We start from the raw sequence: 13,249 nt of genomic DNA, 5'->3' as shown, positions 1-13,249 counted from the left end.
CATGATCAAAGAAATAGCCAGATTGTATATATATTCGATTATCGGGTACGTGTTGACGTACGAGCATATGTTGTTATTGTTTAGTATTGATGAATACTATTGCGTTGAACGATGATAAATCACCGGAATTGGGTGATTTAATATTATATTTGTTGTTGTTTATTATTGTTGATATTGTTGACTATCGTTGTTGGGAGACGTCTCGTTGATGTTGTTCGTTCAACGATATTGATGTCGCCGGAGTTGGGGTGCGACGTATCGTTGATGTTGTTGTTCGTTCGACGATATTGCTGTCGCCGGTGTTGGGGTGCGACGTATCGTCGATGTTTTTGTTGCATTGTGATGTTGTTGAGGTTGTTGTTGGCTTGATTGTTCAGAGACAGCAAAGGGGTATTTCTGTTATCATTCCAGTTATATTTTATATTGTTGATGATATAACTGTTATGTATTTTGATGATGATTGTTGTGTATGCTCACCCTTTGAGGGCTGTTTCTGTTGGGCAGGTTACAGGACTATGCGTGAGACATGATAGTGGTGAAGGACTAGGTGTGTCTAGTTAAACAGTCATGTAGTTGATTAGTAGATAGAGACAGTATAATTTATTGTCTTATTTGAGTTATGTGTGTATGTATTTATTATACTGTTCTACTACACTGACGTAGATAGTGTGGTGATTGCACTATTTTGTCGTATATGCATTATATTATGACGTCGTCGAAAAGAAAATTTTTATGCATATTACGTCACATGTTGTATTATTACGTGGCCAGGTTTGGGGCGCCACAGTTTGAGTCTTGGAAGAAGCTTGATCTTTAAAGAAAAATATGCAGCATAACTTAAGATGCTAGCTAGAGGAAGGCTGTCCGACTTGATTTCATAGTATCCAACTTGAAACACGTTAATACAAAGAAATAGTAACTGAACCTTGAAATAACTCGATGTTATATCCACTATGTGTGTATATGTATATGCGTGTTTATGTATGCATGTGTTGTAGCTATAAATTATTTAATTGGTATCCAAAATCTTATCATAATAGCGAACTGGGGCATTTGCCAAAGAGTAGGTCTCTTGTGAGACGGTCTCACGAATCTTTATATGTGAGACGGGTCAACCTTACCGATATTCATAATAAAAAGTAATACTCTTAGCATAAAAATTAATATTTTTTCATGGATGATCCAAATAAGATATCCGTCTCACAAAATACAACCCGTGGGACCGTCTCACACAAATTTTTGTCTTTGCCAAAACCCATGAGAGTGAAAAAAACCATACGGATATGATAAAAATAAATATTATGAATGCTTAATCTATATGTCTTTATAAGGACTATTCAAGTTGAACTTTTCATATTCTCTCGCATAATGTGATGTTTTGAAGGATTAAATTAATATAATTATGATTCACATAAGGATAATCGAATATTCACAATAATGATGCTAAATAACATATTCTATACTATCACTGGTAAAATTTAAATTTTGAAAAAATTATACTTATTCTCTTTAAACTTGATATTTTGTAGTAATGGGCGTATATACTCAATTATTTGTACATGCATGTTAGGTGTATGCACAATAAATAAGTGTTTCTTCCGAAACCGACTCATATGTACAGTGGCGTAACTTGGGTGGGTGATAAGCACAAAAAGAATTATCGTTTTGCATTCTATTTTATGTTATTTTCGTGGTTATCTGGCTTGTTTACGTCATATTTTTTGATGTTATTCATTGAGTTTGTATTTGTCGTATAATGTTGACGAAAGCTAAAAGAAATAAAGAAAATTGGTGAAAAATCAACAAACTATGTCACGTAAGTAAATCCCTTGAGAATTAAAAGGGTTTATTTCACTCTACTCTTAAGGGTAGTGCCCTTAATCCACTCGATCATGTGATGAGTTGATTAATCATGGCCATATATCCAACCATAATTCATCAACTCGGCATATATGTCATGTTATGAGCGGATTAAAAGCATTAGTCTCAATGGTAAGATCTACTTAACCAAGGAAAAGTTAGGTAAGTTTATCAAAGTCGAGCCAAAAGCCAAGAAAAAACCCAAGTGCTTATGAAGTAAAGAACTTTTGTCAAACATACGTTCATATATACCTACACTAGCGTGAGTATCAAGGCAAATCTAAAATTTGTATCATATCCATTCCAAGCTCGATTTTCATGATTTCAAACATGGAAAGGATTGTGATATTATGAAGGCTTTTCAAAGGAACTATATAAAAAGAGAAACCCCAATCCATTAGAAAAAAACTCTTGACGCTTCACGTCGGATGCTAGGTTTTGGAAGAGAGAAAGCCCAACTTCAAATATATATGCAATCACTTTAAGCTTAAAAATGCAATTTCATTATTAAGGTAATACACTGATATTTTGCGATATAACTGATGCTACATGTATATCAGCATTAACGGCCCCAAGTTACTGTCGTAAGGCGAAACAAGAATTTCTTGTATTTTCCCCTTTTGTCGTGTTGTATATTGAAAGACTTATTCGAGGAATGGTATTAGACAATAGGATCTCGACTGACTATTATTACAGGGGTCTCACGAATCTTTATCTGTGAGACGGATCAAACCTACCGATATTCACAATAAAAAATAATACTTTTAGCATAAAAAATAATATTTTTTCATTGATGACCCAAATAAGAGATCTGTCTCACAAAATACGACCTGTGAGACTGTCTCACACAAGTTTTTTTCCTATTATTATCATTATCAACAATTTAAAATACACTATATTGGTTTAAAAAATAATTCAAAGTTGAATCTACATGATTTGAAATCCATGAAACTAACCATATAATATATATATATATATATATATATATATATATATATATATATATATATATATATTAGTAAAGTTGAAATACTTAAAATAACTGACTTTGTTATCATGATATATTTTTTGTTAAACTAAAAAAACTCATCTTCTTATATTACGAAATATTTAATTTTATTTAATAAAAATATCATAAAACCTTATGTAAATAGAGCATATATCTTGTGACACGGTCTCACAGATCTATATCTATAAGACTGGTCGACCAGACTCATACCTGACATGACAAGTAATAATTTTGATATAAAGTAATATTTTTTAACGAGTTGAGTCAGATTAGATATCTGTCTCATTAAATTAGGCGTAAAACTGTCTCTCTCACAAGAGTTTTTGTAATATAAATTTGTATTTAATCTATAACTAACATATCATAATATAATATTTTTAAAATCTTTATTATAGTCTTAAATTTTAAATGATTATATCACGTATAACATAAAATTATTATTATTGTCATTATATATATATATATATATATATATATATATATAATAAACCATTTTAAAAAATTATTAGTTTCAATATAATATCTAATTTTTTTGTATTGTAAAATTATATTCTTAAGGAGCAATAATATTCGACTGAGAATTTCAAATTCAAATCCACCAAATATTTCATTCCAAATAATTCAAATGCGGCCCCAAGTAAACTATTGAATAGATCTAACAATTTTTGAAATTTGAAGGACCATTTTGAAATGTCGTAAAACTTCAAGGTCCTCCTGCTCATTTTCACCTCACGACCTTGTCGTTTCTTCCACAAACATTCTTCAACAAACCAATCAATGAGAAATTGAGATGGCGTGGGCAGGCGAACGTCCAAGTGAGATGACCCCCTATCCATGATATGCCTAATAAAATAAAAAAGCATCAGAAAAATTTATTAAATTAATATCAAATCATAATATAAAAATATTTATATCTATATCAAAATAATTATATTTTATATATTAATATCTTGTTATAGTTTAGATCTTTTAATTAACTTTTTTTTAAATTAATTTTTGAAACTTGAGATGAAATTACAATTCACAAAAATTTGTATGAGATGGTCTTACGAGCTATATTTTGTGAGACAAATCTCTTATTTGGGTCATCCATAAAAAAATATTATTTTTTATGTTAAGAGTATTACTTTTTATTGTGAATATCAGTAGAGTTGACCTGCCTCACAGATTAAAATTTGTGAGATCATCTCATAAAACACCTATTCATTACGATTATATTCTAACTCAGTTCTCAACAAAACCAAAATTATTAGACAAATAGTTATTTTATATGACACCTTCTTTCTTTTGTCATCAGATGTTTTATTATTTACTAAAATAACACTTATTTTGTGTCTTTTATGTTTTTTATTTACGAAAAATGTCACTCGTCTTTGTAAAATACTAAAAAATTTATGTATCTATTACATTTTGATGTCTATTTATTTACAAAGCATATTTTTTTAAAAAAAATTTCCATTTATTATTTATTTATTATTGTTTTCGTTAAAAAAAATAATTATACAAACACAAGTTGAGAATACTAATCAAGAAAATAAGGGGAAAACTGTCGTACCTAATTTTTTTTTTTTTATATATAAAATGACTACAGATATGAAATATCAGTCTCTTTCCAAATTGATTGGCTCGTCCTATCAACCATCCTTTAATAATTGGATAACATTACACATGTTTAAAAGAAGGTATAAAATGTTCGATCCGATTCGATAAGAAAAATAAGTGAGAAGATGGTAATTGTTCTTGGGCCTCTTCACCAAAATAATTTTAAATTATACTAATTTATTTTTATATAAAATGTTTTTTTTACATTAAAAATATTAAACTAACTTTTTTATGAAATTGAATTTTACCACAAAATAGGAAATAATCTCTTATTCACTTGAATTTTATCCTAGGTGAGTCTGGGTGGCAAATATATCTAGGTTAAATATTTTAATAGTGTTTGCCTTATCACTCTTTGAGCAATTTTATGTTGCACCCGTTTGTAATATTGTTGGATGCAATAATTGTCCCTGTTTGGTAGAGCGATCGAACCATGATGCTTGAGCTGCCGTGCGGTTTAAAAGATTTGAGTTGCACCACTACTACTAGCTATAGCTATTGGTAAAGCGGTAAGCACTCGATCCTACAAATACACTTGGTGTAATATTTTCCGTTGATTTTTATGGATCTCACATTATTAAATGTGGGACTCATGAAATGCGAGACCAGAGATGGCAATGAGACAAGGCGGGGACGAGTTTGTCATCCTCATCCTTGTCCTCGAATTCCATCTATACTCTCATACTCGCCTTGATCTTTTTTTCAGGTTCGGGGATTTTCCGAGCCTGAAACTGCAGAGATCAAATCCTCATCCCGCCGTCATCCTTGTTTCAAAAATATTAATGAGGCAAGACAGGGGTTCAGGGATTCCCCGATCCTGAAACTTCAGAGATCAAATTCCCATCTCCACGCCCATCCTCGTTTCAAAAATATTACCGAGGCAAGACAGGAGTGGGTAAGGGAATTTTTCCGAAACAAAACTTATTATTATATGATATTATCAATATTAATATTAATACTAATATTAATATTGTTAATATTTTAAAAAAATAATATTATTATTATATTAAATAATACTAATAGTATTAATATTTTTATTGCTAGTATTATTTTTTATGCGGGTTCGAAAAAATTAGAGATCATTTTCCCTATTTCGGAATTTTTTTACGAGTTCCCTGAAAAAATTAGAGATCATTTTCCCTATTTCGGATTTTTTCCACGAGTCCCCAAACCCATAAAAAAATTGTCATTTCTCTGTGATACCCATGAAAATCAACCATTATCACTCCCACCAGGTGTGTGGAGATGTAACACGCCCGGTGGGCATATAATTTCCTCTTTCTTGATGAAATATTTTTATATTGTCTTCTTTCGTTTAATAATTTATATTTAAAATATTAATAAAAATAATGACCTTATCCTTGCACCAGTATTTTATAATTTTTATTTCACACCAAGTATTCCTAATACCATTTCTTTAATGTCCAAATCAATATCATGCCCATTAATATACTCCTTAAACATTGTTGGGTATGCCATGTTTATCACTCCATCATCCACCAAATTATGCTATCTTATATTATAAAATCAATTTGGTATAGTTTGATACACGGGATAAGGAAGAAATTGATAAATAATTCTCCCTATCTCACGTTTAGTACTTTTTTAGAAAGCTCGTGATAATATCATGAGCCCTTGATAAATAACTTTATATAAGGATAAAATATCTCATCTATTAGATGCGATAATTTTAATTTAATGATAAAATACACAACAAATGACTTAATTGCCATCGATTTATAAAAATCCTAAACACTATCTTCTCTCATATCATATTATATAATATATAAAATTAGGTAAAATAAATAAATCATGCAAGCACTGTCGGCGCATGAACATATAAGAAATATGAACTCAAGCAACAACTTTGAAATTATAAAATTTATTATGATAAAGTTAATTTTGTCATTACAATATAATATATAAATTTAATCACTCTTATTAAAATCATACAAAATATTAAATATAATATCTTAAATCTTATTTATCATTAACTTATTCTTATATTATATATCATATGATTATCCTATTATGTGTACCAAAGTATGCTTTACGATATTACATATCTTTCCCATTTACTCTCATTTGGCAATAATTATAAAAATTAAATATTTATATATATTAGTTTTATTCGATATTTTACTCAAATTTATAAAATTATTATAATCATATTTCATTTTATTATATAAATTATATAACGACACACACATTATTCATCAATTTATCTCACAAAACAATGGTTATATATTAAGAACATGCTGTCACATCGAGTGAAAAATTGAGATTTTTTTTCTCATTTCTAATTATGAACATAACTATTTACATGGTAACATATATATTGAAGGTTATTTCATATTATTTTACAATAAAATTTCATGAAACTCGGTTTTACGTATCAATTTTGTGAGATAGATCTTCAATCTGATTTGAATCATAAAAAATATAATTTTTATGTCAAAATTATTAATTTTCATCGTATGAAACGAATTGACTCATTTGGAAGGTAAAAATCCATTAGATCATCTCATAAGATAACTGCTCAATATAAAATATATTAATTGATTCCTTACTAAAATTGGTATGTTTTGAAATCTACATTTCTGATTTTTTATATAATTATATTTACGAATTAAAAATCTATTTTTATATTTCCCGATATAGCCACTATTTCTATATTGTCTTTATAATTTAAAGCCTTCAAAGTTCAAATAACTACTTATATTCATCAAAACCCAAAAATAGAATTCAAATTAATTTGATAATATTTATAAACAAATATTCATGTAGTTTACCGACACAACGAAAATTATTTATTACAAAACCAAATATTGCGAAAATCACAATAATATTTATAAATTATTATTTCCCATCTCCTATCCCGGGATACGTAAAAATATACGTATTTCTTTAAATAAGTAAAAAAAAAAAACATAAATTCATCCTTGTCCAAAAGATTCTCAGGATTATACTCGTAACTTGAGGTTGAACTTTATAGGATTTTTAAGTAAGAAAAATTTTCTTGAGTTCAGAGAAGAACACGTTTCATCGAGGTGGATTGGATACCATAGGAAGTAGGAACCTTCGTTTATTGCAAATTTGTTTTTTCAGTTCATAATAAAATAATCACACACAGGCACACGTAAATGGTGATTAGCGAGGTAATGAGAGATTATAGTCCTGATAAACTGTAGGATGGCGAGGTTACCCCTTCCCTATCCATTTCTTTTGGCTCCATCATATAAGCTAGACGATAGCAAAAACAGGGACCCTCCTTCCAAAAAGTGCACACAATTGTGAATTTCCTCCCCCCACTGTCAGACAAGATTATATATAAGCACACAACAGATGGAGGGCCTGTGTATCGGATGAGGGAGATAGAGAGGAGTTGAAGAATTAGAGGGAAAAAAATTAAAAAACAGAATTGGGTTTTACTTTTTGTGGATTATTTTGGCTGATGCTATAATTTATTAGTTACAATTCTATGGATCTGGGGAGTTTCAGCGTTATTATCACTGCCAGCTTCCACTGTATACATTGTATTGCTTGCAGTTACTTTGCTTCGTCGTCATCATCATCATCTTTGTCTGTGTCTTCCTCGTGTTTTGGAAGTTACCACTCGGCACCCGGAATGTTCTCTGTTAACCCCTCCTTTAAACCCTCATCTCCTAAGATTTCCAAAGCTTTTATCTTCACTGGTTTTCGACGAGGAGAAAGCTTTATTTTTTGAGTTTTCTTGATTGCTTGCCCCTCTTTACTTCTTTTTTGGTTCTTGCGGGATTTTTGCTGCTTTTTGGCGTTTTATAACAACAGTGTCGCCTTTTGAGCTTAATCTCAGCAACCGTTTTGTTTTGTTTTTTCTTTTCTTGAGAAGCTGGGGCTTTTGAAGAGAAATTTCAAGAAAATCCGGTCTTGTCCTAATTATTTAATGGGAAATTGAAGAATGATGTGTGTTTCTTTACCTGGGTTTGGTAACCAGCACATGATGATTACTGGAGGGATCGACTTATCTTCTGTCGCTATGCCGCCTTTGGGAACTTTTGGCAGGTAAAATGACGATTTTGAGTTCAAGATTTAATGGGTTTTGATGGATTTCTTGTCAAATCACATGCAACTGATAGCTATGGCGTATTATTTATAGATTTATTGAATGTGAGTTTAACTTAGCATCATCAGGTATGATTTTGATTGTATTCATGGATGTTGGAGTGCCTGTGGCAAAGGGAAATTGAACTATATGACTGCTAAAACAGCTAGAAATGCTGCAGTTAAAAAGATGAATCGGAGCCTTTCACCTCTGGCTTCTTGTACTGTGGCCGTAGCAGCCGTGTCGTGTAATTCGTCGAGGGCCAATTTGTACAAGGAGGTTGAATTAGTTTATTGTGATATCTTCTTTTGTTGAAACCAGAGTGAAACTTAAATTTTTTATATCTTATAAGTCTGTCGGTTGTGGAATTATGTGAAACCTTGATTCATATGTTTATGATATGTCAGCTTCTTGAGGCTGCGAGAGTGAAATTTACTCGGGAGATATGTTTTCAGTCCAAGGACAAAGATATCTCACTTGCAAAGGTGATTCTTGCAATATTCTTTTGCTCAAGAGTATTCATGCTCAATGATTGGAGTAATTGCTTCTACGAGCAATTGTGGAATGATTTACAAGTTTGAGAATTTCATGCATCTAATAGACAAATATTTTAGATTTTGTTTTTCCTCTTGGGCTTATGGTATTATAAATGCAAAAATAATATACTATTACCTAAAATTTGATGGATTTGTATAAGAAATTTTTTGTTTGGCGTTTTGTATTTAAAGGCTGGGTTTGCTGTTTTTAATTGTGTTCCTTCACTTGGAATTGGTTCTTTAGGCTTTGCTTTATGTGGCTGTTGAAGATGAGGCATTGTTGGCTTTTAACCGTGAAATCGACGCCCATTCAGTCCGTAATGAACGAAGAGAGATGCCATCACCGTCTAACATGCAATCATGGAACTGTGTGGAAGCTATGCCAATAGCCGGAAAGAATATGAATGAGTGGTTGATTGAGCTAGACACGATATCAAGGGAAGTCGAAGCCGAGCTTGTGTCGAGAGATATAGGATGCGATTTAGTAGAAGTTTTGGATGCTGTGAACAAAGTTCTTTTCGAATTGAGACGTTTCAAAAGGTCGCCTGTACTAGTAGATTCAAAGTGTTTGTACTTGCACACTGTATTAAGCTCTGGATGCGCCAGTGGTAAGGTTCCATCAGTATATGTTTGAGAATCATTAGATTTCCTAGTTTATGTGAACTGTGTTACTTCTGATATGTTCATGGTTAGAAGGCAAGATTTCCCCTGAAATTGTCGGTGTAATTTTGACAGCAATTTTGCTAAGTGTGATTTATATCGAAGTTTGCCGACGACTTAATCTGACCATTGTGGGATCTCGTGTTGGGGAAGATTTTTTGATATGGCCCCCAACCAGGAACCCTGAGGTACATTAGTTTTTCACTTATTTCGGTTGGCATGCAGTGGTTATCCCATATAATAGCTTGTGATTAGTTGCGATAATTGTGTGACGGAGCATTTGTTTTTTGCCAAAAGTTATAGTTAATTGTAACAATAATTAAATATGTTAACCATACATCAACCCAAAATGCCAAGTTTTGACGATTTGCCATGTATGCTACTCTATAATTTGGGGAAATTATTGCTATGTAACAGTTTTTTTTGTTTACAGGATCTGATAACTAAATCTTTTATATGTAGGAATTATTCAGGACAACCTCTGGACATAGCTTGTTCGGGATTGTTAATGGAAAGTGTGTTGACGACCCTCGATCTAAGGCCTCAGACATTAACAGCAACTCGCTTTTGGGGCTGGATATCGCAACAAATCGAGACATCGTTGGGATTTCTTTGGCCAATTTGATCGTGAGTCTTTACTTTTAGTTTGTTTTGTTTTATGCTTGTATTTCTTGCATTACACTCAAGAAATGACTCTCCCAAATGTAGTATGCTTCTGTCCACCAGAATAAAGAAGTAAATATGTATTGCAGAGGCTCTACTGGAAGCGTGCTTCAAAAATGAATTATGGGTTGATGTTGACTTCTCCACTAAGACCGTTTCATAAATCTGAAGGCAAGTTCAACAATGACAGGGGTTCGAATGTGCCTTTGTTGCGGCCTCAGGAGTTGAGGTAGCGCATCATTGTACTATCTTCGTATCTTGATTATTATTGTCCTCTATTTGTTCTGATATTACAGGTGCCTATTTGTCTTATCCTACAGGTTGAGATGCATATATGGCAAGATTGGCCTGAGAATGACGAAATTGTGAATTCGGACTCATAAATTCTCTCAAAATATTAAAATCTAACATTTAGGATTTATTTTAACATATTATATTGTAATTCTATAACCCTTTTCTTTGAATTAAGATTTTCAAAATGATTTGTCGTTTCAGAATTGTTTCACTTGACATTTGCTCGTGGCTGGTGGAGGCGATGAAATTTTTGTTCTCTTTTCCATGTTTCTTAGTGTTGTACCTTTCCTTGAGTCAAGAAAATATGTCCTGTAATTTGTCCATCACCCTGCATTTATATGTTCTTCACTTTCTAGGCTTGCAATCATGGCTTCCGAGAGATTGCTTATACTTCAGCCGCATAATTGGGCTCTGAGACGTGACTTTGGCATGATGCTGTACTATAACAGGTATGAATGCGGAGCCTGTTATTTTTGGGCCATCTCCCCTGTGGTTGCGAGTATTTCCCCCCGTTTCTACGAAACATCTTTTACCCCTTACAGAGAATACGAGGAGGCAGTCCAAGAGCTTAGTATCTGCATGGCATTTGCACCGGAGGAAGAGGCTGAAATTTTAGAACGTTTTGTAGAGAAACTAAATCTGATGCAGCTTGAAACGTCTTGGAAGTCGTGGGAACAAAAAGGAGGTTGGCTTACGGTTCCTTGACTTGATCTGTAATATGCTGTTGTCTTAAGTACGTCCAGTAGTAGCTCGCCCTGTACGGTGTTGCCTTGGATTAAACTTCTGCTGTAACCTTTGTTTCTTCTGAATAAAACACCAAGATCATATGCAAACAAAGTAGAAATGCCTCCTTATCCGTTATCACGAACTTAGAATATCATCTCTAAACGAAATCTCGCTCCGCGATGTGCCAGAAACCTAGGGACTTAACGCTGTTGCTAAGAGTAGGAGCAAACATATTGATCGATGTGCTAGTTCCATTTGATGTAACCAAAACTTTATGGTATAGCATCAAGTATATGTAACCAAAACTTCACCATAGTGTTGGTTCTTATTCATCTCTGTTGATAGACGTTGCTATTTCCGACTTATCTAATGAATAGTTTGGTGTCCTCCAAAAAAAAGAATAATAGGTACCATGAGATATGTCTTGAACGTAAGATCATGAAATTAATTAGGAAGTGTATCATATATTCTAAACAAATTCTTAATCGAATCAGTCACCTAAAATTAAGATAAAAGTCGCTTGAGTTTTAGACTAGCATCGATTATGTTAACATCATGTTTCATAAATAAGAATATGGAAATGTCCATTCATATAGATGTGTGACCATTCGTGCAAAATTTAAACTTCTGATGTACTTTTTGGTGCGAGAAAACGATACTCCACAGTGTCTAATTACGAATGTGTTTCAACTCTCACGAGAAAGCATATCATTTTCATATTATTATTTTTAACAATAAAATGTAAATCTAAAAGATATTCAGATGATCATCATCGGACAGTACTGAAAATAGAGTATTACATTTTGGGTAATTTTTTTAAAATAAATTTGGCTCATCCTTATAATTTTCAACATATCCTCCAACCCCAAAAAACAGACATTTATCTAGCGTTTTTTAGTTTTTAGCACGTGAAATCAATCTTCGTCTGGCTGATCAAATTGAAAGAAAGTAGCTGTCATTTAGCTCAATTATTAATGAGTTGGTCTCTTGTGAGATGTGCTCACGAATCTTTATCTGTGATACGGTGAATCATACCAATATTCACAATAAAAAGTAATAATTTTAGCATAAAAAGTAATAATTTTTTATTAATGACCCAAATGAGAGATTTGTCTCACAAAATATGATTTGTGAGACCGTCTCACACAGATTTTTGCTATTATTAATACCAAACTCAACCAATCCTCATTTATTAAATTAAATAATTAAATCGGGCTATTGCAACATTTGTACTATACCACCATCTCCAAGAAAAAGTTGTGGCATGGATTCAATACCATTTACTACTTTGAAAAACGAGAGAGTGACTAAACATATCAAAAGAGTTTTTGCAAAAGATTACGTTTGTGTAGAAATGATTAAATTTATAGATCGTTTAAAAGTGGGAAAAAATAGAAAAAAAAAGTAGTTTTTGAAAATAAAAATGAAAAAAAAATAGTTTTCTTAGACACAGTGTTTGATAAATAAGTGATTTTCAAATTAATTTTTAAATAAAATTTTAAAAAGTTTATTTACATCTAATGTAAGAGTAACTCTCTTGTCAGACGGTCTCACGAATCTTTATCTATGAGACGGGTCAACCCTACCGATATTCACAATAAAAATAATACTCTTAGCATAAAAAATAATATTTTTTCATGGATGATCCAAATAAGATATATGTCTCACAAAATACGACCCGTGAGACCGTATCACACAAGTTTTTGTCTGAATGTAAATAGTAATTGTGAATTAGGAAAAAAATATTGAGCATAAGAGTGTCCAAAAAAATTTAATTTTCTTATCAAAATATTTTAATTATTATTGAAGAATCAG

The 13,249-nt window shown here is 31.8% G+C and overlaps 1 protein-coding gene across 3 annotated transcripts; it reads left to right on the top strand.

Moving 5' to 3' along the window:
• The first annotated feature begins 7,574 nt into the window (after window positions 1-7,574).
• On the top strand, window positions 7,575-11,639 carry LOC142542101 (uncharacterized). 3 transcript variants are annotated; one of them, XM_075648537.1, is made up of 9 exons: window positions 7,590-8,515; window positions 8,645-8,834; window positions 8,963-9,040; window positions 9,336-9,699; window positions 9,827-9,939; window positions 10,214-10,378; window positions 10,504-10,643; window positions 11,065-11,157; window positions 11,251-11,639. In XM_075648537.1, the coding sequence occupies exons 1-9, from the start codon at window positions 8,412-8,414 to the stop codon at window positions 11,411-11,413; spliced, it is 1,410 nt and encodes a 469-aa protein (XP_075504652.1). In that variant the 5' UTR covers window positions 7,590-8,411; the 3' UTR covers window positions 11,414-11,639. The 3 variants fall into 3 exon arrangements, with proteins under 3 accessions (XP_075504653.1, XP_075504652.1, XP_075504654.1); XM_075648538.1 differs by lacking the exon at window positions 11,251-11,639 and having other exon boundaries at window positions 7,575-8,515; window positions 10,735-11,154; XM_075648539.1 differs by lacking the exon at window positions 8,645-8,834 and having other exon boundaries at window positions 7,644-8,515; window positions 11,251-11,622.
• Window positions 11,640-13,249: the final 1,610 nt, after the last annotated feature.

The sequence above is a fragment of the Primulina tabacum genome, chromosome 4 (assembly GCF_025594145.1).
Source record: "Primulina tabacum isolate GXHZ01 chromosome 4, ASM2559414v2, whole genome shotgun sequence".
NCBI lineage: Eukaryota > Viridiplantae > Streptophyta > Magnoliopsida > Lamiales > Gesneriaceae > Primulina > Primulina tabacum.
This window is presented reverse-complemented; position numbering and strand designations above follow the sequence as displayed.

Excerpts from the sequence above, each read along its gene's own strand:
- LOC142542101 (XM_075648537.1), top strand. The coding sequence starts at position 8,412 with ATGATGTGTGTTTCTTTACCTGGGTTTGGTAACCAGCACATGATGATT. Across the intron at positions 9,700-9,826 it reads AAGCTCTGGATGCGCCAGTG|CAATTTTGCTAAGTGTGATT; the intron begins GTAAGGTTCCAT and ends TAATTTTGACAG. Across the intron at positions 9,940-10,213 it reads CCCCAACCAGGAACCCTGAG|GAATTATTCAGGACAACCTC; the intron begins GTACATTAGTTT and ends TTTTATATGTAG.